At 43.8% G+C, this 22349-nt stretch overlaps 1 protein-coding gene across 7 annotated transcripts in view; it reads left to right on the top strand.

Annotated features, from left to right (window-relative positions):
• rasa4 (RAS p21 protein activator 4) overlaps positions 1-22349 on the top strand; it is a 288131-nt gene that overhangs the window by 222969 nt on the left and 42813 nt on the right. For 6 of the 7 annotated variants that reach the window (XR_011348806.1, XM_069911330.1, XM_069911335.1 and 3 more), the window contains 3 exons: positions 9938-10091; positions 20218-20282; positions 21305-21417. Coding sequence is in view for 6 of the 7 variants with exons in the window: in XM_069911330.1 (XP_069767431.1) it covers positions 9938-10091; positions 20218-20282; positions 21305-21417 (332 nt within the window). In the remaining variant the exon portion in view is untranslated. The remainder of the gene's footprint in view (positions 1-9937; positions 10092-20217; positions 20283-21304; positions 21418-22349) is intronic. The other variant, XM_069911332.1, reaches the window with a different exon arrangement.

Here is a 22349-nt window from a genome sequence, read left to right as displayed (position 1 = left end):
CATTCACAGCCTTGATTCAGGGAAATCTAAGGCTTTGAACCCTCTGCATAAAGAATTTATTCTCATCTCAGTCCTAAATGACTTCCACTTTATCCTCAGAGAGGTCTAGGCCCAGCAGCTATTGATTGCCCCAGGAGACTGCCAGATCATTTCCTTGCAGAATCATGGGTATCTCAGGTTATGATCAGTAATATGGATCTTAATTAACAGCAGATCTTCTAAATAGATGTACGATAAACATGCATAATGATCTAAATATTTATTATGGAGCTAATTTCCTCCAGATGGCAGAAGATGGTTGTGATTCTTATGCTGGATTAAGCTTCACAGAAGGCTAAAAGATATATTAGTCTCAGAGCACGTGGGTGGCAGGAGAACCGGGAGAATCAATGGCATGTAGGCAAGATTAGGTTGCAGGAGCCAAGTGGGGAAAGGGACCATTTTTTAACCAATTATAAATGTTATTGTGCATTCTAATAGTCACCTTCTAATTTGCTCCCTGGCATCATTGCCTCTCTGTGGCATCTTGTACTTACTCCCCACATCTATCCCTTGAAGAACTTCTCCTCGGTCTTGGCCCCTCAGAGCCTGGTAATTGAAGGACTCTAGACTGTGGTCCTTCCCCACAGGCCCTCTCCCTCAGCCCACACTGCTGCAGTTGGCAGTATTTCCTCACTGACATGGGATAAGTTTGAGATCTGGTATAGCATTTTAATCTCGTTCTGGTGAATGTGAATGCTCTGCTCTCAAGGTAGAGGTGAGCCAACTTCTTCAACTGATCAAGACAAATTGGTTACGGAGTGATTGAAGAGACCAGCCATGAAGCAGGTAAAGACCTGGCTGGCAGGAGCCATCTCTGTCCTTCAGGACTGCTTCGTGAGCTCTGACTGGCACATGTTTAAGGAGGCAGTAACGGACGGGGATCTCATCAAGTTAGAGGATTACACGGCATTATCAGGAAGTGCACTGATGACGTCACCTGTAGACCATCATGACTCACCCCAACCAGAAGCCATGGATAACTGCAGAGGTGCGGGCACTGTTGAAGAACCACGATTCTGCCCTCAGAGTGGGCGACAAGGCAGTCTTGGCCAAAGCAAGAGCCAAGCTGTCCAAGGCAATCAGTGAGGCAAAGAGGGCTCATGCCCGGAGGATTCAGAGTCACTTCCAGGATGCCGGCGACATATGGGAGGGCATCCGTGCCATCACCAACCATAAAGCCCCACCAGCTGCATGTGCCAGGGATGCCTCCCTCCCGGACGCTTTGAATCACTTCTACATGCGAGGAAAACTTGGTGGCGCGGACGTCCACACCTCCTCCATATGAACAGGCTCTGCATCCCACAGGGGCTGAAGCAAGAAGGATAATGCTCAAGGTTAACCCTCGTAAGGTTGCGGGACCAGATAACATCACTGGTAGGGGCTCAGAGAATGTGCGGACCAACTCATTGATGTCCTCACAGACACCTTCAACATTTCCCTGAGCAGCACCGTCGTACCAACATGCTTTATATTGGCTACTATCATCCCTGTGCAGAAGTCTTCAGTGACCTGTCTCAACGACTACCGTCCTGTTGCCCTCACGTCCACTGTCATGAAGTGCTTCGAGAGGCTAGTCGTCAAGCACATCAAGCCTCAGCTGCCCCCTCACTGGACCCTCTGCAGTATGTGTACCGTCCCAACCAATCTACATACGAAGCCATTGCCACCACACTTCACCGAGCCCTCACCCACCTGTAAAATAAAGACTCGTACATTTCAAACATAGGCTTCACCTCAGCATTCAATCATACCACAGCCTCGACTTCTGACTGTAAGGCCTCAGTCAGTCCGGATCAGAAACAGCCAGTCCAATACCCCCCAGGGCTGCGTGCTCAGTGCACTGCTGTTTACCCTGCTGTCCCATGACTGTAAAGCGAGATACATTTCTAATCACATCATCAAGTTTGCAGACAACACGACCGTGGTGTCAGCAAGGACGATGAGTCAGCTTATAGAGAGGAGGTGCAAACACTAACGGGCTGGTGCAGAGACAACAACCTACATCTGAATGTCAACAAAACAAAGGAGATGGTGGTTGACTGCAGGAGAGCCCGGAGGGACCATCAACGGCTCAACTGTCGAGGTAGTCAAGAGCACCAAATTCCTTGGCATGCACCTGGCAGAGGATCTCTCCTGGTCCCCCAACACCAGATCCATTTACAAGAAGACACAACAATGCCTTTACATCCTGCGGAGGTTGAAGAAAGTCCTGCTTCTGTCCTCACTCCATTCTACAGGGGATGCATTGAGAGCATCCTATGTAAATACATCACTCTTCTTTCTTTGGCTTGGCTTCGCGGACGAAGATTTATGGAGGGGGTAAAAAGTCCACGTCAGCTGCAGGCTCGTTTGTGGCTGACCAGTCCGATGCGGGACAGGCAGACACGATTGCAGCGGTTGCAAGGGAAAATTGGTTGGTTGGGGTTGGGTGTTGGGTTTTTCCTCCTTTGCCTTTTGTCAGTGAGGTGGGCTCTGCGGTCTTCTTCAAAGGAGGCTGCTGCCCGCCAAACTGTGAGGCGCCAAGATGCACGGTTTGAGGCGTTATCAGCCCACTGGCGGTGGTCAATGTGGCAGGCACCAAGAGATTTCTTTAGGCAGTCCTTGTACCTTTTCTTTGGTGCACCTCTGTCACGGTGGCCAGTGGAGAGCTCGCCATATAATACGATCTTGGGAAGGCGATGGTCCTCCATTCTGGAGACGTGACCCATCCAGCGCAGCTGGATCTTCAGCAGCGTGGACTCGATGCTGTCGACCTCTGCCATCTCGAGTACCTCGACGTTAGGGGTGTGAGCGCTCCAATGGATGTTGAGGATGGAGCGGAGACAACGCTGGTGGAAGCGTTCTAGGAGCCGTAGGTGGTGCCGGTAGAGGACCCATGATTCGGAGCCGAACAGGAGTGTGGGTATGACAACGGCTCTGTATACGCTTATCTTTGTGAGGTTTTTCAGTTGGTTGTTTTTCCAGACTCTTTTGTGTAGTCTTCCAAAGGCGCTATTTGCCTTGGCGAGTCTGTTGTCTATCTCATTGTCGATCCTTTCATCTGATGAAATGGTGCAGCCGAGATAGGTAAACTGGTTGACCGTTTTGAGTTTTGTGTGCCCGATGGAGATGTGGGGGGGCTGGTAGTCATGGTGGGGAGCTCCCCACCAAATACATCACTACCTGTTCGGGAACTGCACCATCCCAGAATGCAAGTCCCTGCAGTGGGAGTAAAGATTGCCAAGGGGATTATTGGTGTCTCTCTCCCTGCCAGGATGGACATTTATTACAGCCGTTGTATGCGGAAAGCCATAAACATTGTGAAGGACACCACACACCCCTCCCACAATCTGTTCTCTCTCCTGCCATCCGGGAAGTGGTACCAAAGCGTTCGGACTCTCACGACCAGATTATGAGACAGCTTTATACCCCAAGCCATAAGGCTTCCAAACTCCAGGGACACAAGGCGAGCATAGGCAACATGATATTTATAAGTGATATGTTATTTATAAAAAAGTTGATGATGTAATTTAGCCATGTAAATAACCAGCTATATGGTCCGGAGAAACACTATCTCGTTTTCACTGTGCACTGCAATGGTTATAGTATGAATGACAAATAAAACTTGACTTGACTTAAGGCTGTAGTTAAGAGAGTAAAGCAACATGCTCACCAGGCCAGTGAGCTGCTGTCAAAGTTAATGATTCCTGGTCTGTATTTCCATTACTCTTTGAAGAACGCCGCAGGTCTATTAAATAATAATATATTCTGTGTGGAAGGGAAGTTGCTGTTGGTGTGTCTTTCACTGATGAATGGAGTCAGTGCCTCAATAAATTTCTTTTTGAGTACAAAGCTTCTTCACAGAATTAAGGATGCTGAAGAAATGAGTAATGAGGCTGCAATTTATTCCATGGATACAGATGACTCTATAATCCACAAGAACGAGCTTGAGTTGAACAGGAAAGTCTGCAGATGGATCATATCGTTCAGATCCCAGGACTGAATAACATCCTTTAATTCACTTAACTCAGAGATGTTTTACTTGAAAATTGCTAATGAGACATACAAAGTGGTGTAGTGCATTGTGAGAGCGCGGTTGTACAGACCGGAGACGCAGGCTGTTAGCTCGAGTGTCCCAACGGGATGTTTATTCAAACTTTGCGTATTTGCTTATTAGGCCAGCAGTCAGACCGCATGTGCGTCACGCCGACGCAAGCACGCGTGCCAATTTCCATTCCGGAGTGGAAGAGATGGATGCGCGTCACCATCTTTGTCGTTACTACCCCTCTGACTGCGCGTAACAAACGGGACCGGTTCGTCACGGCATAGTTGTGCATCGCTACATAACCCCCCTAGAACCAGCACCAGGGGCATCCTGACGCTTCAGAGGGCCTCCTTCTACACACTGGTTGTTGCACTCGAACCGGCTGGGTCTCGTCGAAATGAGTCGGTTTCAGGTGGTCCACTGTGAAAAGTTCCTCCCTGCCCCTGATATCTAAGGCGAAAGTGGAACTCATTCTGCAGACACTCTGTAGGGTCCCTCGTGGGGACTGCCCCACGTACAAAGACATAAGCACAAGATATTAAATCGCAGGGAATGAGTGGGGGTCTGGCCATGGTGTGAGGGTGATGGAGGGGCAGAAAAACCCAGTTTCTCCCATGTGTGCACAAGTATATCTTCCTTGTCTTGGGTTGGGCTGGTGGAAGGGGGAAGGAACTGACCTGGGACAGTGAGGGCCTCTCCATAAAGCAACTCAGCAGTCAAGGCATTCAAGTCTTCTTTGGGGGTGGTGCGGATCCCCAGGAGCACCCAGGGCAGCTCATCTGACCAGTTCGGACCCTTGAGGCGCGCCATGAGGGCCGATTTGAGGTGCCAATGGAAAAGCTTCACCAGGCCACAAGTCGGTGTTGGACTGCGGGTGATAGGCAGTCGTGTGATGGAGCTCTGTTCCCAGGAATTTGGACAGCTCAGTCTACAAAGTGGATGTGAACTGTGCAACCCAATCGGTGGTGATGGGGAGGGAATGCTGAAACGGGAGACCCAAGTGGACAGGAAAGCCCTTGCGCAAGTGTTTGCGGCTATGTCAGCCACCACATCTCCGGCCAACAGTGTATCGGTCCACCATTGTGAGCAGGTAGTGGTACCCCCTTATGATGGGGTAGGGGGGCCAACAACATCCACGTGGACTTGCTGGAAACGACGCAAGGCAGATTTGAACTGCTGGACAGGTGCTTGCGTGTGAGTCTGCACCTTCGCCATCTGGCAGTCTGGGCAGGCCCGTGCCCATTCTGTGACCCTTTTGCGAAGGCCATGCCAGATGGAAATCATCTGGACCATGAAGCAGATGGAGGGGAGCGGCCAACCATGTATGAGGTCGAAAAATGCCTTCTGCCACTTTACTGGTACCACTGGCCACGGGCTGCCTGTGGAGACGTCATAGAGAATGGTGGTGGTGTCATCGTCTCAGGGCAGGCTTTGCAGCTGGAGGCCCGTGACAACCGTGTGGAAGCACTTCATCTCTGGATCTGACTGTTGGGCCCAGGCTAGCATGTAGAAGTCGACGCCCTGCGATAGTGAGCACACAGCCGGCCTGGAGAGTGTGTCTGTGACAATGTTGCATTTGCCGGAGAGATGATGCGTAGAGGTAGTGAACTCGGAGATGTCCAACTGGTGCCTCTGCTGACGAGCGGACCATGGATCCAAAACCTTGTGGAAGGCAAAGGTTAATGGCTTGTAGGCAGTGTAGATGGTGAAGGTCCGGCCCTCCAGGAAGTAACAAGAATAGTGGACGGCGAGGTAGAGAGCAACCAGCTCCCTGTCAAAAGCACTGTACTTGCATTCCAGTGGCCAAAGGTGTCAGCTGAAGAATGTGAGTGGCTTCCATGTGTCATCCATCAATTGTTCGAGGACAGCGCCCACCACTGTACCGGATGCATCAACTGTGAGTGCCGTGGGTGCATCCATCTGTGGGTGTACGAGCATGGTGGAATACACCAGAGCTTCCATGGTAGCAGTGAAAGCAGCTGTAGAGTGGTCAATCCAGTGGAGATCCCTGGTGGAGGTGGTCACCAGGTTGAAGAGGAAATGCAACGGGATTGACGATGAACCTGTTGTAAAAGTTGACCATCCCCACAACTCCTGCAAGCCTTTGATCGTGTCCGGCTGTGGGATCTAGCAGATGGCGTCCATCTTGCCTGGGAGAGGTACCATTCCATCTTTGGTAATGCGGTGTCCCAGGAAATCGATCTGCTTGCAGCCAAACTCACACTTTGCAGGGTTTATCGTGAGCTCAAACTGGGCCAGGCGAGTGAAAAGTCATCAGAGGTGGACCATGGTGTGCTGTTGGCGACCAGGATGTCATCCAGGTAAATGAAAAGGAACGGCAGGTCAAGTTCCACCACATCCATCAGCCACTGGAATGTCTGTGCGGAGTTCTTCAGGCCAAATGGCATCCTTGGGAACTCGAAGAGGCCGAATGGGATGATAATGGCCATTTTCTGTACGTCGTCCATGTTTACTGGTATCCCCGGATCAGATCAACCTTGGAGAAGAGCTGAGCACTGTTGAGGTTCGCTGTGAAGTCCTGGATTTAGGGCACTGGGTAACGGTCTGGGATTGTAGCCTCATTTAAACGGTTGTTGTCACCGCACAGTCACTAACTGCTGGGGGGGAGAAGACTACAGGTTGTCAGCTCTGCGGACAATGCCCAAATCCTCCATGCGCACGAACTCCTCTTTGGCCAATTTGTGCTTGTCCGGCACCAGTCTGCAGGTTGTGAGTGAATGGGGGATTAATTGGTTATGATGTGGCGCTGGAAGCTGTGTGGTGGCTGTGTTGAGGAGAACTGGGCAAGTTGGTGAACAGGCGAGCGTAACAGTTGTTGGCGGTCTCCATCGCGGCCAGGTGGGTGGCTAGTTCATTCGACATACCAAGGGGAACAGTTTGAAACATCTTGGCGTGGACCAAACGCTTGGCGTGTTGGTCCACCAGTAACAAGTTGTATCCAGAGGAAATCTGCGCCCAGCAGGGGTTTGTCCACTACTGCCAAGGTGAACTACCATTGAAAGTCTGTTTCCCTGAAATGCAACCGAAGATTGTAATGGTGGAGTTGTTGGCTGCACGCAGGGTGGGGCCGCATGGTCTTGTGCACGTCTCCCCGGAAGTCAGTGGAATGGCGCTTATCTCGGCTCCCATGTTGACAAGGAACCTACAGCCTGAGATACCGTTCCACACATGAAGTAGACTGTTCTGTCTGCCAGCCACCACGGCTATTAATGGCAGCTGGCCCGCATGTTTCCCTGAAATGAGCAGGGTTGCCAACATTTGCATGCCTCGGCTCCCCAATGCTGGTGGTAGAAGCACAGGCATTGGTCCATGGGGCTTGGCTTTGTAGGCTGGTGTAGTGCTCTGTCGGGGGGGCTGGGGCTTACAGGTGGACTTGTGCTGTGGTCTGGTCACTCGGTAGACCACTTCAGGATTTTCATGTTTGGTTTGGTAGAGGACGTCGGCCTTTGGTGTGACCTTGCACGGCTCACTGAAGTCAGTGTCAGCGAGCTGGAGCCTAATGTCTTCTAACATCTGCTCCAAAAAGGCTTGTTCAAACATGAGGCAGGGCTTGTGGTCCTCTGCCAGTTTGAGTATCTCGTCCATTAATATAGTGGCATTCTGTCCGTGTAAGTGTAGGGGTCTGGCTGCCCTCTCGTGCCAGGATAGGCTATAGGTGCTACATATTTACCCTTCTTCAGGGCTTGAATTGGGTCGTCTACATGGGCAGCAGTCTCCTGATCGAGAGAACAAACGACGTAGAAATATGTCATTGAATCACAAGTGATTTGCTTCATCTGGAACTGGGCCTCCGCTTGGCTGAACCAAGTGCGGAGCCGGTTTGTCCAGAAGGTCAGCAGCTTCAATGCTACGGCGCCTAATGCTGCAGGGTCCATTTGGCTGAGTCTTCAGGGCATGGAGACTCTTCGGGGTCACCATTGTAGTGCATTGTGGGAGAGCGGTTGTACAGACTGAAGATGCAGGCTGTTAGCTCGAGTGTCACAACCGAGTTTTTATTCAAACCACGCACTTGCTTATTAGGCCAACAGTCGGACTGTGAGTACGTCCCATCACTGTGTAAAAATGTGTAGGGGTACGAGTGGAAAAATTACGGGATGGAATTTACATAATAATTTACATAATAGAGCATTTCCTGAAATTCAGCGGCTGTGTATGAGTGCCTAATGGTACACATTTACAGTGGTGTCCACAAGCAGATCACAGAACAATTGGGGGGGTGGGGGGGGTTGAGAAGGAAGCAGCTGGAGATGCAGTGCATTGGGGCAGGCAAATCAAACACTGAGCATTGGTACTGCCCCCAATCTCAAATCTCCCAGCCTTGACAGAGGCAGGAAGAAATCCCAGAAGAATTACAAACCGAAGAACTTATGCACACGTGCAACAATATTGAGAAAATGCCAAATGCATCATGCCCACTGCTATGTTTACAACACAATGTAAACGTCATTGAATTTGACAATTAAATTTGAACAGTCTTGTGAAGCTTAAGGAGAGGGGAACGAAGGATTTTGAATAGAACAGATGTTTTTTGAGGTCTATTTTCTGATTTAATTTGGGTTACTCTCACTACCTGGCCAGGCCACAGTGTTTACATTGCGAGCAGGGAGTGATGCAAGGTTCGCAACCAAGGCTGCAGAGGTGCCTGTATATGCTAGGGTATCACTATATGGCTTTTCCGAGGCTCTGCTCTTTTTGAAATCTTATGAAGCCAGTTGCAATGCATCTTCAATTCACCCTTGTAAATCATGGCAAAACAATTAAGCTGGAAACCCTAGTTCATGAGGAGCTTGGAACAAGCTTATTCTGAATGGCAGCAGCTTTCTCTTGGGATTAACTTATGAGGAGAACAGAAATCTAATGAAAAACACCACATTGTAAGCACAAGGGAAAAACATGAATGATTCCTCTCGCTGAGGGATCACATCAGTTGTCAACGTTTCATGAGGAAATAGTATAGGTTTTGCAGTAGGATTAAGGGTTTGTACCAACATGGAATGTTTCCAATTCAACATGTTGATGCTTGGTAAGAGGCATGTTTATTCCACATTTCTGGCTGCTCGCGGGGTGTCACGGTGAGTTGCCCCATTTGATCAGCAACAGTTATGTGATGACGGTACTCGTGCAGTATGTTGGGGAAGGTGAACTGGGACCGTGGCTCTGTAAAGATGAAGGAACCTTCTTTATTTGCCCTTCTCAGGGTGGGCTGAAGATGCGGAGGTGATAATTCCTCCAAGTGGCCTAAGTTCTGTATTTGGCACTTGTTGTTGGAAGTTACTGCTGTGCATCCTGGCAAGTCACCAGATTGCACTTGTAGTAGATGGAGTGAATGTTACATTAGGTAGTCAATCAAGACGATAACATGGATTTACGGAAAATTATCACCAAAGATTTTCTTTACGATGTGGTTACGTACATGGCCAGTCTATCCTATCTATGACCCTTATAATTTTGTAAACCTCTGCAGGGTTACCCCTCAATCCTCTACATTCAAATGAGAATGAGCCCAGCCTACATAATCTCTCCTATAATTACAGTGCTCCATTCCATACCACATGCTGGTGAATCTCTTCTGCATTCTCCCTACTACTACCACATCCTTCCTGCAGTTTGACAACCACAACTATACGCAATAATTTATCCACAACAACAATGCAACAACAGTTCTTCCAACTTTCTCCTAACTTGTGAATCAATCTGACCTCATATTTTCACTTGCTCCAAGAGGCTTCAATTCCATTTCCACACCTCCCAAGCCTTCTGAATATGATCAAGCGATTCTGAATGTTATTTGCAGTCATTAGCCCTGCAACTCTGTGAGCAGGATAAGTAACTGCACATCTTTTCCCACAGGGGGAGAAGGGGAACGTGCTGACTCTGATCGATGAGCTCGCCACTACTGAGAACAGACAGGAAGTCGCAACCAATCTGGTTAAACTCTTCCTGGGGCAAGGGCTGGCAAAGCAGTTCTTAAACTTTGTCATTAAATTGGAACTGGACAGAACAAGTAAGAAGTGTAGTTATTACTCAAGTAAGAAATGTAGTTATTTACTCCATGCACAGAAAAGTTTTGAAAGGTTGTGATTTTTTGTTTGGTTATAAAGTAGTGCAGAATGGGTTCTGTTCCAACAAGTTCTACACAAAATCATTTTTACAATTACAATTGATCAAGTGTGTTTAATAATAACTTTCTATATATTTTGTAGTGATTGTGACTAACATCTACCACACGAGGCAGAGTGCAAGTTAAATGCTAGTTTTAATAGATTAATATATGCAGCTAGGTCTTGCCTCTGTGCAAGCCTAGGTCAGAATGGAAGAGCCTAGCTTTATATACAAGGTTGTCAAGTGGTGGCCCCTGGTGACCTAGTGGTGTAATAGCAGATCACCACAATAATAAAATGGCTTGCCAGCAATTTACATAGACAACGTTGGTCTCACAGAAAGAAACTGAAGATGTTAGATATTGGTTCAGCCCAGACTAGAAGGGCTGAAGGGGCCTGTTTCTCTGCTGTAATGTTCTATGGTTCCATCATTCTATTTGAAATGAAACAAGTGCAGGTTCCACTCAAGATCAGGCAGCATCTGTGGAGAGAGAAGGAGAATTAAAGCTTCAGGTTGATGACCTTCCACCCGAATTAGAAAACTGCTAAGACAAACTTTCTTGAAGTTACAGAAGGAGAAAGGTGGAGAGAATAAAGAGGGTGTTTGCTTGAATTCTCCCTTCCATTTCTACTGCACCTTTGGCCTCGCAAGGCCATTTTGGCCCACATGCCCATGCTGTCCAATTACAATGCCCGGTATGGTTCGAACGGTGGGAGGAAACTGGAACCCCCAGCGAAAACTGACTCAGACAGAGGTAGAACGTACAAACTCCTTACAGACAGCTCCTGTCCCGATCGCTGGTGCTGTAACATCACTACTCAAACCGTGCCGGGATTTCCAGGATTTGGGTTTTTTTTGTCTCTCTGTTTCTTGCATTTCACATTTAATTCCTCTCCCATTTTCAATTCCTCCAAGAACACCTCCAATATCATCTTTCAGCCAGTATCTCCATCATTCAGTCTCTCCCGGCCTCCACCCAGTCACGAACATTCCCCCTACCCACCCCCCTTTTTGATTGAACCTCTAAAATGATTTTATTTCCAGTTCTGATCATGGGATTTTCAGCCTTTCTGGTTAACTGCTTCTCTCTTCACAAATGCAGTCTGATCCACACTGAACTGCATTATCAACATGGCTTAGAAACTGCAAAAGGAAGTCCTGTGAGGGTAATAAATAGCTTGACTCAGCACAGAGCAATTTTACTCCCATTTCTCACTCATGCTTTTATAGCCAAACTATTGTTTGCCTTGCAACTTTCCCCAGTTTAAAACACCCCCAAGTGTTGGAAGCAATAAATTCATCTGCACCCTGCTGGTCCAAAAATTTACAGTTCTGATTTAATCTGGTTTTCATGAACTAATTTCCCTGTTGATTAAAGGGCCAATGCTCATCGTTTGGTTGTTGATCCTAGTGAGGTCCGTGACCTCCTGCAAAATCTATAATAAAATAATCAACTTTAATCATAAACTTAGACCGATGTGTTTTGATTGAGCTCTCCATGAAGAGTATTAAATAGATGGTCGAAACTTCAAAATCCAGATTTATTTCATCAAAAATTGAAGAAGCCAAGGCAGCCGAGAACAAAGATTGAAGAAACTCCCATTCACCCGGGAACATCAGGTGAAAGTCCGAAGGGGACCAGTGCAAGAATAGCGACGGGACCAGCAGAACCAGGTAAAATGGGAGAGTCGGGTCAAGAATTGAGCGTCATCCTGGAAAAAATTGAGAACTTGAGTAACCGATTCATGTGTTGAAACGGTGATGAGATACGATGGAAAAAAAAATGACCAAAATAAAAGAGATTGTTAAAGATCTGATGGAGAGAATGGGTCGAGCAGAGATTGAACTGATGAAAATGCATGAAAAACTTGAGGCTTAAGGGGAAAAAAAGCCAAAGAATGGGAGTTGGATGAACAAGGACTGCTGGACAAAATTGACCATATGGAGAATTTCAGTTGACAAAATAATGTCCGAATTATTGGACTAAAGGAAGGAATCAAGGGAAGAGACTTGGTAAACATTTTTTCAAAAATGTATCCTACAAGTGTTGGGAGAAGACAAATTTGGAGAAAAACTGAGCTCACCAAATGTTTGGACCCAGAAGAGCCAGAGACTAAGACCAGTTCTGGTGAGACTTTAAAGTTTCCACGAACAGGAGATAATTCTGGGAGTAGCATATGAAAACTCTAAACAGAATAATGGCTTGCCCGAAGTTGATCATAAAAAGGTACCATTTTTTCCAAGACTTTAGCTCGACCTTGATTAAACAAAGAATGTGAAGACGTGAAAAGAAAACTACATGCTAAAAACTCTAAATACTCAATGATATATCTATCGACTTTGAAGGTTGAAGTAGCAGAAGGGAACCGACGGTTTTTCAAGAACAAGAACAAGGTGTAAGACTTTCTGCAAAGTTTATAAAGAAAAAAAAACAAGGTTGCTGAGGAAGATTGTGAAAATATTTATAATGGAGCTAAGTAAAAGTTGTATTTTTTTAATTTTTACTATACTGTCCTGTATTTATTGATTAAAAGTAGTGTATAGAAATGCTCATGGAGAGCTCAGCAAAAGGAAAAAAAATCTGGGAAAAGTGATAGCAGGGTGGAAACTCCAGTCAAAGGGCAATAATTGCACCTGGAAAGGAGTAGCAAAAAAAATGGTGCCAAAGGGAGGGGTTCTTCTTATTCGAGATACTCCACAGCTTTCGAGGCCCGTCGGGGCAGGGACATTGTGTGTTTTTCTTAAAGGGGAAGAATCATTTTATTATTTAAAGAGTCAGAGAGATTTTACTGTTAAAAATATTGTTTTAAAGAAGAATATGGATAGAACATTAAAATTTATTCATTTTAATGTTAATGGAATTAACAGATCAGTGAAGAGAAAATGGGTCTTGGCATACCTAAAAAAAATTGAGGGCAGATATAATCATTTCACAAGAAGCACAACTCACCAAATTGGAACACGCAAAATTAAAAAGAGAATGGGAGGGGCAAGTAATATCGTCTTCGATTGGATCAAAAACGAGAGGCTTAACGATTTTAATAACAATATACCAACAATAATAGAAGAGACTGCAAGATTTGTAATGGTGCACTGTAAAATTTATGCAGAATCATGGGCGTTTATGAACATTTACATCCCAAATTATGATGACGTCTTTATGAAGGCTATAATTTTAAAAACCATAGGGGGAAGACTAAATATATTGATTGGAGGAGATTTCAATTTTTGTTTAGATCCAATACTGGACAAATCAGCAAGAAAGATAACAAGGGTGAAAGCTGCAAAAACAACATTATCATTTATGAAGGATTTAAATTTAATCAATATATGGTCAGCTCACCCCTTAGAAAGATACTGCTCATTCTACTCAAGGGTATATGATTCACACACAAGGATTGACCTATTTTTAATGTTTGCCCAGTTACAAAATAGAGTGGTAAAAATGAAGTATTTGGCAAGACTTTATCAGACCACTTGCTGTTGATGTTAACTATTACGATAATGAAAAGGCAAGAAAGTATGTATAGATGGTGCTTTAATGCCACATTATTAAAGAGGAAGAATTTTTGTGAATTTATTAAGAGACAGATAGAAATATTTTTTGAAAACAATCTTCCTTCCACTGACAACAGTTTTTGTATATGGGAAGTATATATTTGAGGGGACAATTTTTTTCTTATACTAAAAATCTTAGGAGAGAATTAGAAGGTGTAGAGAAGGATATAACAAATTTGGAAAAAGAATATCAGATATCAGGAACACAAGAAAAATATTGAATATTAGAGAATAAAAAGTTACAATATAACACACTAGAAACTTATAGAATGGAAAAAATGATATTAAAAACTAAACAAAAATATTATGAACTAGGAGAATGGGCACATAAAGTGTTATCTTGGCAGGTTAAAGCAGAGAGTCATCCAGAATGGTAAATGCAATAGAAACAAAAGCTGATACTATAACATATAATCAAAAAGAAAGAAATAATACATTTATACAATACTATATGAAACTAGATAAATCAGAATTAGTAGGAGAATAAAATGAAATGGAAGAATTTTTAACAAATATTGAACTTCCTAAACTAGAAGAGAAAGAAAAAGGTGATAGAGAATGCTCCTTTTACAAGGGAAGAAATAGAGAAAGCTCTGGGTAATTTAGAAGCTAATAAGTCCACAGAGGAAGATGGAACCTCCTATTCACACTCATCTACCTGGAAGATGGGTTCCCTCATGAGTTCTATAGATAATTTAAAGATTTGTTGATGGATGTGTTGGACCAGGCAGTGAAGAGCCAGACCCTCCCGGAAACGTTCTCAACTGCTATAATTACAGTGTTGCCAAAGAAAGGTCGAGACCCCACTAAAAAAACCTTATTGTGAAGACCAATATCATTCCTGAATAGATTGGATGAGTATTTAACAAAATTAATGCATCCAGATCAGGAAGGATTTGTTAAAGGAAGATATTCTTCAAATAGTCTAGGTCGATATTTCAATATAATATATATGGCAAAATCAAGGTTGAATCCAAATGAACTATTACTTTAGGTGCGGAAAAGGCATTTGACCAACTAGAATGGTCTTTCTTCTATAAAATGTTGGAAAAATTTGGTGTAAGTAGAAAATTCATAAACTGGATAAAAACTTTATCATAAACCACAAGCTAAATTTATAACTAATATCCAAATATCATCTATTTTTCCCTTGAATAGATCGAGTAGGCAGGGGTGGCCTCTATCTCCAGCATTATTCATACTAGCCATTGAACCTTTGGTGAAGATTATAAGAGATCCAGATATTAAGGGCTTCAAAGTTGGACATGAAGTACATAAAATTAGTTTATTTGCTGATGATGTGCTATTATATACGTTTGACCCATGTGAATCACTGATAAGATTACAAACAATATCAGAAAAATATGGAAGAATATCAGGATTTAAAATAAATATGGACAAAAGTGAAATAATGCCATTAAAAATTTTGATTATGAAAGATACCAAAAAGGTAGTAGATTTATCCAAAGTATGTATGGAATTAAATACTTAGGAATAATGACAGATAATAATTTACAGAATTTATATGTTCAATTATACCCCTTTATTAGAAAAAGTAGAAAAAGATTTTCAGAAATGGAAAGATCTGTCAATTACATTAATAGGAAGGGTTAATTGCATAAAAATGAAGGTAATGCCTACAATATCTCTTTCAATCATTGCCTATTGTACCAATTAAAAATATCTTTAAATTATTTATAAGACTATTCCTGATGGAATAACAGAGTACTAAGAATTGCACTGGAAAAGTTAACATGGAATTATAAATTGGGAGGGAACTTTGACTCCTAGATTTTAAGATGTATTATCTATCAGCCCAAGCAAGATTCTTAATCATCTTTCTTTGAAGAAACAGTCCCCCTTTAATAAATTCAAATGGGACTGAATTCAATAAAAGAGGAGACAATTAAGGATTTTATTTATGTGGAATATTGTCAACAAAAAAATCTGGACAATCCTATATTAGAATATGGCAAGAAATAAATGAATGTATCAGGGAAAAAGCAGGTGTATCAATGAGGGCACCATTATGTAAAAATGTATGTCTGCCTACGAATCTGGGTAACAAAATAGTGAATTGATGGTATGTCAAACGAATAAGATATGTTGATGATGGTTTTATTTGGTTTTATTTGTCTTCTGAACAATAGGAAATAAGTATGGAGTAGTTAATGGAACATTCTTTTGCTTTCTCCATTTAAGATCATTTTGAAGAGAAAGATGGGGACCAAACTTGGCCCCACCTGAAATTAGTGAGACGGAACAAATGATTTGGCTGGGGAACACACCTAAATTTATACCTAAAATGTAGTTTTCTCTCCAAAATTAATGTGCAAAAGCAGGATTACAGAAATTGAGAGAGAGATAGGAGTTGCAATAATGGAAAGATGCTGGTCTGATTGGTGTTTGGATAGCATGACGTCAATTATAAATGCAAGATACGGATTAGTGCAATATAATTTTCTACACCAATTATACCTCACACTACAGAAATTATGTAAATCAATATCGGAAATATCGGAGATGTGTTTTAGGTGTGGAATAGAAATAGGAATGTTTGTACATGCTACATGGTCATGTGTGAAGGTGAGACCTTCCTGGTAGGATATTACTGAAATACTAACAAGGATAATAGGGGTGGCCTTGGCAGATGACCCGGAGATTTATCTGACTCCCCTCTACAGATAACACAATGGAAGATAGAGATGAACAGTTGTATACCTATGGAAAAAAAATCACATATAATCTCAAGAACAAATATGATGAATTTACAAAAATATGGCAATCATATTTGGACTATATAGGGGCCCAAATATAAATAAAGGCACTACACTATTATGAAAATATGTGACCTCTTCAATGAAGACTTTCTTTTTTAAAACCCAACTGTAAACCAACTGGGTGATTCCAGGACAAAAGGGCACAGTCTTAGAATTAAAAAGTACCAATTTACAACAGAGATGAGGAGAAATTTCTTTAGCCAGAGGGTCGTGGGTTTGTGGAATTCATCCCGATCACTGGGCAAATTTAAAAGGGAAATTGATAGGTATATAATTAGTCAGTGTATCACGGGATATGGGGACAAGGCCGGAACTTGGAACTAGATGCGAGAGCAGTTTAGCTCAGGGAGGTTTCATGGAGCAGACTCGATGGGCCAAATGGCCTGCTTCTGTTCCTTTTTCTTGTGATCTTGGGATGCCTTGATGGCATATGGATTTATACTGTGAAGGGGGTGGGAGGGAAGGGGTTGTTGTGTTTTGTAAGAGAAAGTTTTTATATCTTCAAAATGGAAATTTTTTATAAGATATTTATGGGAAATAAACAAAAATAAAATATTCAAAAACAAAGAAAAGCCATGTTTAAGCAGGCCCTACAGCCCAGCATGGTCATGTTGACCAAGTTATCTGTGTAAGTCCCATTTCCCTCATTTGGCCCATATTTGACCCTCAACCAGGGTGGGAAAACTATGGCCCGGGGACCATTTGAGATCCATTACCTGTTTTCAAGTGGCACATGAGGACATGGTCTCTAACAATAAATTGCACTGTACGTACACTCCAATTCTTAGTTTCAACACTAGATGCCACTGCCATTTTTAACAACTACAAAAGTGTTTTATTTGTACTCATTTAAATTAAATTTAAGAGTAGCAGATACAGAAATGCTGACTGTAATATGTGAGCACATCAATAAATTACTGTGATATCAACAGTTAAACTGTTCAGCAGTACCCACAGGAAAAAAGAATCTCGGTGATATCATGTATCGAGGAGCGAGGGAGCAGAGATGCAGTGCTCCTGCATGGTCCAGATGCCCACTCGACGGCATCAGCTCTGAACGAGCTTTGAACAGCCCGTTGAGGAAGCTGATGATGGTTTTATTTTAAATCCCGCGACTGCGGGTCTGCACCCAAGATGGTGGCGCCAATTAATCGGCTGCAGATTCCGGGAAAGGACCAAAGGATGGAAATATTACCCCCCCCCCCCCGCCCCCGTCAGAGAGGGAGAAGCGGAGGAGACCACGGATAGTGACCACGGCGGTACACCGATGAGGGGGCTCTGCAGCTGAGGGATTAGAACATGTGGCAGGCTGCTGGCAACATTCGGGAACTCTTGGGGGGGTGGGGGGGCCGAGGAATCTATTTTGCTTGTGTCTGACTGTAAGAGGCACTTAGGCAATTTCTGCCGGTGGCAAATCTGTTCGCCTTGCAGCAGGAAAAATAAATTTCATGTAATATGACACTGTTTTATTACTATGACAATAAATTGAATCTTTAACCCTGAATCTTGAATGTATAAATACTCTGGCAGTGGATCTGAAATCTGAATTTTTGATGGCACATGGATTTTCTGGCCTAAAAACATAATTTTTATTAAAGTGCAACTGATTGAAAACTGCCGGACTTAATATTGTTTGGCCTGTGACTCCTTATATTTTTCTGTATGTGGCCCACAATCAAAAAATGTTATCTACCTCTGCTCCAAACCTTGCCTATCCATGCATTTGTCTAAATGCCTTTTAAACGTGCCTGCCTCTACCACTTCTGCCAGTAGCTCATTCCATATACCCACACCCTCTGTGTGAAAAAAGTGCCCCTCAGGTCCCTTTTAAATCTTTTCCCTCTCACTGTAAATCTAGACCCTCTCTGTTTTAGATTCCTCTAGGAAAAAGATTATGTCTCTTCACTTTATCTATGCCCCTCATGGTTTTATAAACTTCTTAAAGTTTCCCCAGGCTCTGATGCTCCAGAGAGAAAATCCCAGCCTATCCATCCTCCCCTTGTAACTCAAGATCACCAGTTCTGGTGATGTTTTTTTTCCAGCACCCTTTCCAGCTTAATAGCAGCCACCCGTTGGTAGCCTTCTATGTTCACTTGCACTACCTGTGGGTCATAGTCACTCTCTGCTTCCGGGCAGCATCTTACTGCCCACTGCTTCACCCATGTTCCACACTCAAGACTTTTATCTTCAGCCCACAGAACAGGCTGACATATCTTTGCATTGCAGGTTATCGAAAGCCCTCCCTGGCAATCTCCTGCTAGGAGTGTGTGGACACAGTCCTGAAGGCTTTCTGTGTCCCTCCCATGCACATCTGCCTGATGCTGTTCTTCAGGCTCTCGGAAGCATTTTCCAACCCTTTGTCATTGTAGCATTCATTCAATAAGAGGCAATACTCGTGAAAGCAGGGCCTGCATTGGAGTATCTCCATTTAAGAGCTGGTTGCAGAGATAACCTCTGCTAGGTGACTTGCTGGCATCTGCAGACATAGACAACAGCTGAATTTGGAACTCATGCTGAAAATGACACAGTGCAGAATGACACAGGGAAATCCAAGATCTCTACCTTGTGAAACTCACACGCGATTATTTCACTCTTTGTGGGATTTCCACAATCTGTATCACTGTGACCCACAACTCAATTTTCATGCCAAAAACACAGCAATTTCTAGGCTAGAAATTATTATTTTGAAGCACTTTCAGAAAGCGTTTTCTATGATTCAGATTTCAGATTTATTATCAGAGAACATACGTGACAACACACACAACCCCGAGATTCTTTTCTCCAGTGGGCGCGGCAGAATTACCACTAATTGGTGGTGCAAAAAATAAAGCTTAAACATGTAAACAAATAAAGAACTGTAAACAGATAACGAATGTAAACAAACTGACTATGCAATAAAGAGAGAACAAAAAAAGATTGATAAAGTGCAAAAGTAAGATCCTTAAATGTGTCCCTGATTGAGTTTGTCATTGAGGAGTCTGATGGTGGAGGGGTAGCAGCTGTTTCTGAACCAGCTGGTACGAGTCTTGTGGCATCTATACCTCTTTTCTGATGGTAGCAATGAAAACAGAGAGCGTGCTGGGTGGTGAGGGTCTTTGATGATTGCTGCTGCTCTCCGACAGCAGATGTTCTCGATGGTGAGGATGGTTTTGCCTGTGATGCCCTGGGTTGTGTCTACTACCTTTTGCAGGGATTTATACTCAGAGATATTGGTGTCCCCATACCAGACCGTGATGTAGCTGGTTTGCCCACTTTCCACCACACCTTTATAGAAATTTGCCAGGGTTTCCATTGTCATCGCAAACCTCCGCAAACTGAAGAAGTCGAGGCAGTAACTCGACTTACGTCTAACCCATAAGAAAAAAAAAATTTCTTAAAATTTAACAAATTGGGAAGTGCATACCTTATGAACATTTGGGACTGTTTCAAATACAGGTCAAGAAAGCCCAGAATGTTTCCTTTCTTCTGAAATATGGAATGATGTGGTGAATGTGGGCTCGATCGTGAGCTTTAAGAATGAATTGGAAGGGACACGGATGGGAGAGGCCTGGAGGGTTGTGGAATGGGAGCAAGTCAGGGCGACTCAGGAGATGATGGTCAACACAGGCTAGAGAGGCTGAATAGCCTGTTTTCTGTGCTGCAGCATTCTATGGTTTTAAGTGCTTTTATCTTTTTACATTTTTTTTTCAGCTGAGCCAAATACATTGTTCCGAAATAATTCATTAGCTTCCAAATCCATGGAATGCTTTTTAAAGGTAAGAAGCACATTGCAAAGAAATCTAATTTATTGTTGAGCAGCCAACCTCTTTGTTGAGAACAGATATAACCAGAGAGTTCACATAACGTGTCTGAACCTCTCAAACTGTGGTGCAAATACAGCTGAATACAGGGGTTCTTAAGTATAGTTCAGCCAGAGAGTTGGGCTGCAGGTGCAACAGTCCAACAGTTAGATTGAATGGGAAACTAGTTAAATCATGTAATGACTCAATAGGCCCTTTTGAACTGCCCTGTAAAATGGGGTTAACCGGGCAATTTTCCCGGTTAGCGCCCCAGTACGCAGGAGTTAGAAAGGATCCAACCTGGTCAACCCCGTCGGAATCCAATCGGGTGTCTGACCTACCTCAGAGTTAGTCGGGGAACCCAGTTAAACTCACCTAGATCGCCTCCACGGACAATTTGAACAGGAATGTGGCTGACCCGCTTATTCCGGTGATGTCAGCACTTGCGTGCGTGTGTCACTGGGCACCCAGCATCCGAACATTCGGCGGTACTTCCGGTAAGTGCATGACGCGTCATTGCGGGTGGGGGGGTGGGATCTTCCTTAAGTTGCCAAGTTGGCGATTTAATGGGTCGATCCCCCTGTGATTTGAAAGGTGCTTCCAGCGCCTTTGCCACAGTAATCACACCCGGGACCCAGGAGGGCCTCCCCCCCCCCCCCCAGGGGCTGCAGTGTAAAAGGGGCTAAGGAGTAATGAAGAGTTTATTGCATATACACAAGTACAATATACCTGCTGCCTGCAAACAGGTAGATAAGAAACACCAATTAAAATAGTAAACATTAAATTACCACAATATACTAAAACAGAAAAGGAGATAATAAATATAAAAGAATAGATAGATAAATATTCACGATTGCAATGGAAAATCTGCAAGGAAACTGGATCTAAATCAATGCTTTCAAATGTTTCAAATTCAGTAAACAGGAGATGAAAATTCAGAAAATGAAGAGTGAACTGGTTATTTGATTAGTCTGTCCTAACCATACAATTAATTGTAGGTGGCTGGGATGCAATATTTGCACAACGTACTTGGACCAACTATAAATCGGGTGTTTGAAGAGAAAAAGTACGTGGAGCTGGATCCCAATAAGGTGGAATTCAAGGAAGCAGGGTAATCATCAACCATCCAGAGCTGGCAAACGTGCCCAGATGTCCGCCCTACAGATGGAAGGCTTGCCAGTGGGACTTGGCCATAATGGTTGATTGGTGCTTGAACCTGGCACAGGTTCATTGAGAGCTGCCAGTTGCTTTGGAAACCTCTTTGTAACCTCTTTGTGATGCTGCAATCGAGTGCCATGCACAAGCGTGCTGGGGAAACTCCGCCGGTCACGTTGGAAGTTATGTACCTGTCGAAGGACCCAGGCCCGAAACGTTGGCCACCCTTTACTTTCTGTTGGTGCTGCGTGGCCTGTGGAGTTTCCCCAGCACTCACTCCAACACCTGCAAACTTTCACCTGATTAGTAAGTTTGCAAATGGCATGAAAATTGGTCACTTTCCATGCTGAATGTCTTGGTAAAAAGGTATTGTTGATAGACTTAGGCTACAGAATGTTATTGATTAGTTGGTGACGAAATGGAACTAAATTCTGACGAGTTTGAGATGATACATTTTGGGGAGTTATATGAGGGAATGGTAGGATACTCGGGAGCATTGAGGAATGGAAGGATCTTGGTGTTCAAGTCTAGAGATCCCCGAACGTGACAGAGCAGGTGGATAATGTCATGGAGAAAGCTTTAGAATGTTTGCCTTCATTAGCTTGGTGATAGATTACAATAGCAGGAAACTGTCTCAACGTCAGTTTGGATGTTTCTGAAGTATTGTGCGCAGTTCCGATTGTCATTACTGTAGGAAAGACATTGGTGCAGAGGAGATTTACAAGGACATCACCTGGGCTGGAAAATTTGTTATAAGGAGAGACGATTATTTTCCTGAGAGCACAGGAAGCGAGGACAGGGCCTGATGGAGAAGTGCACCATTTTGAGCCATAATTGGATAGATAAGAAGAGTCCTTATGGCAGAAATGTCGTTGAGTTTAAGTGAAA

The sequence above is a fragment of the Narcine bancroftii genome, chromosome 14 (assembly GCF_036971445.1).
Source record: "Narcine bancroftii isolate sNarBan1 chromosome 14, sNarBan1.hap1, whole genome shotgun sequence".
Lineage (NCBI taxonomy): Eukaryota > Metazoa > Chordata > Chondrichthyes > Torpediniformes > Narcinidae > Narcine > Narcine bancroftii.
The sequence above is the reverse complement of the archived record's forward strand: the minus strand, read 5'-3'. Positions and strand labels throughout refer to the sequence as shown.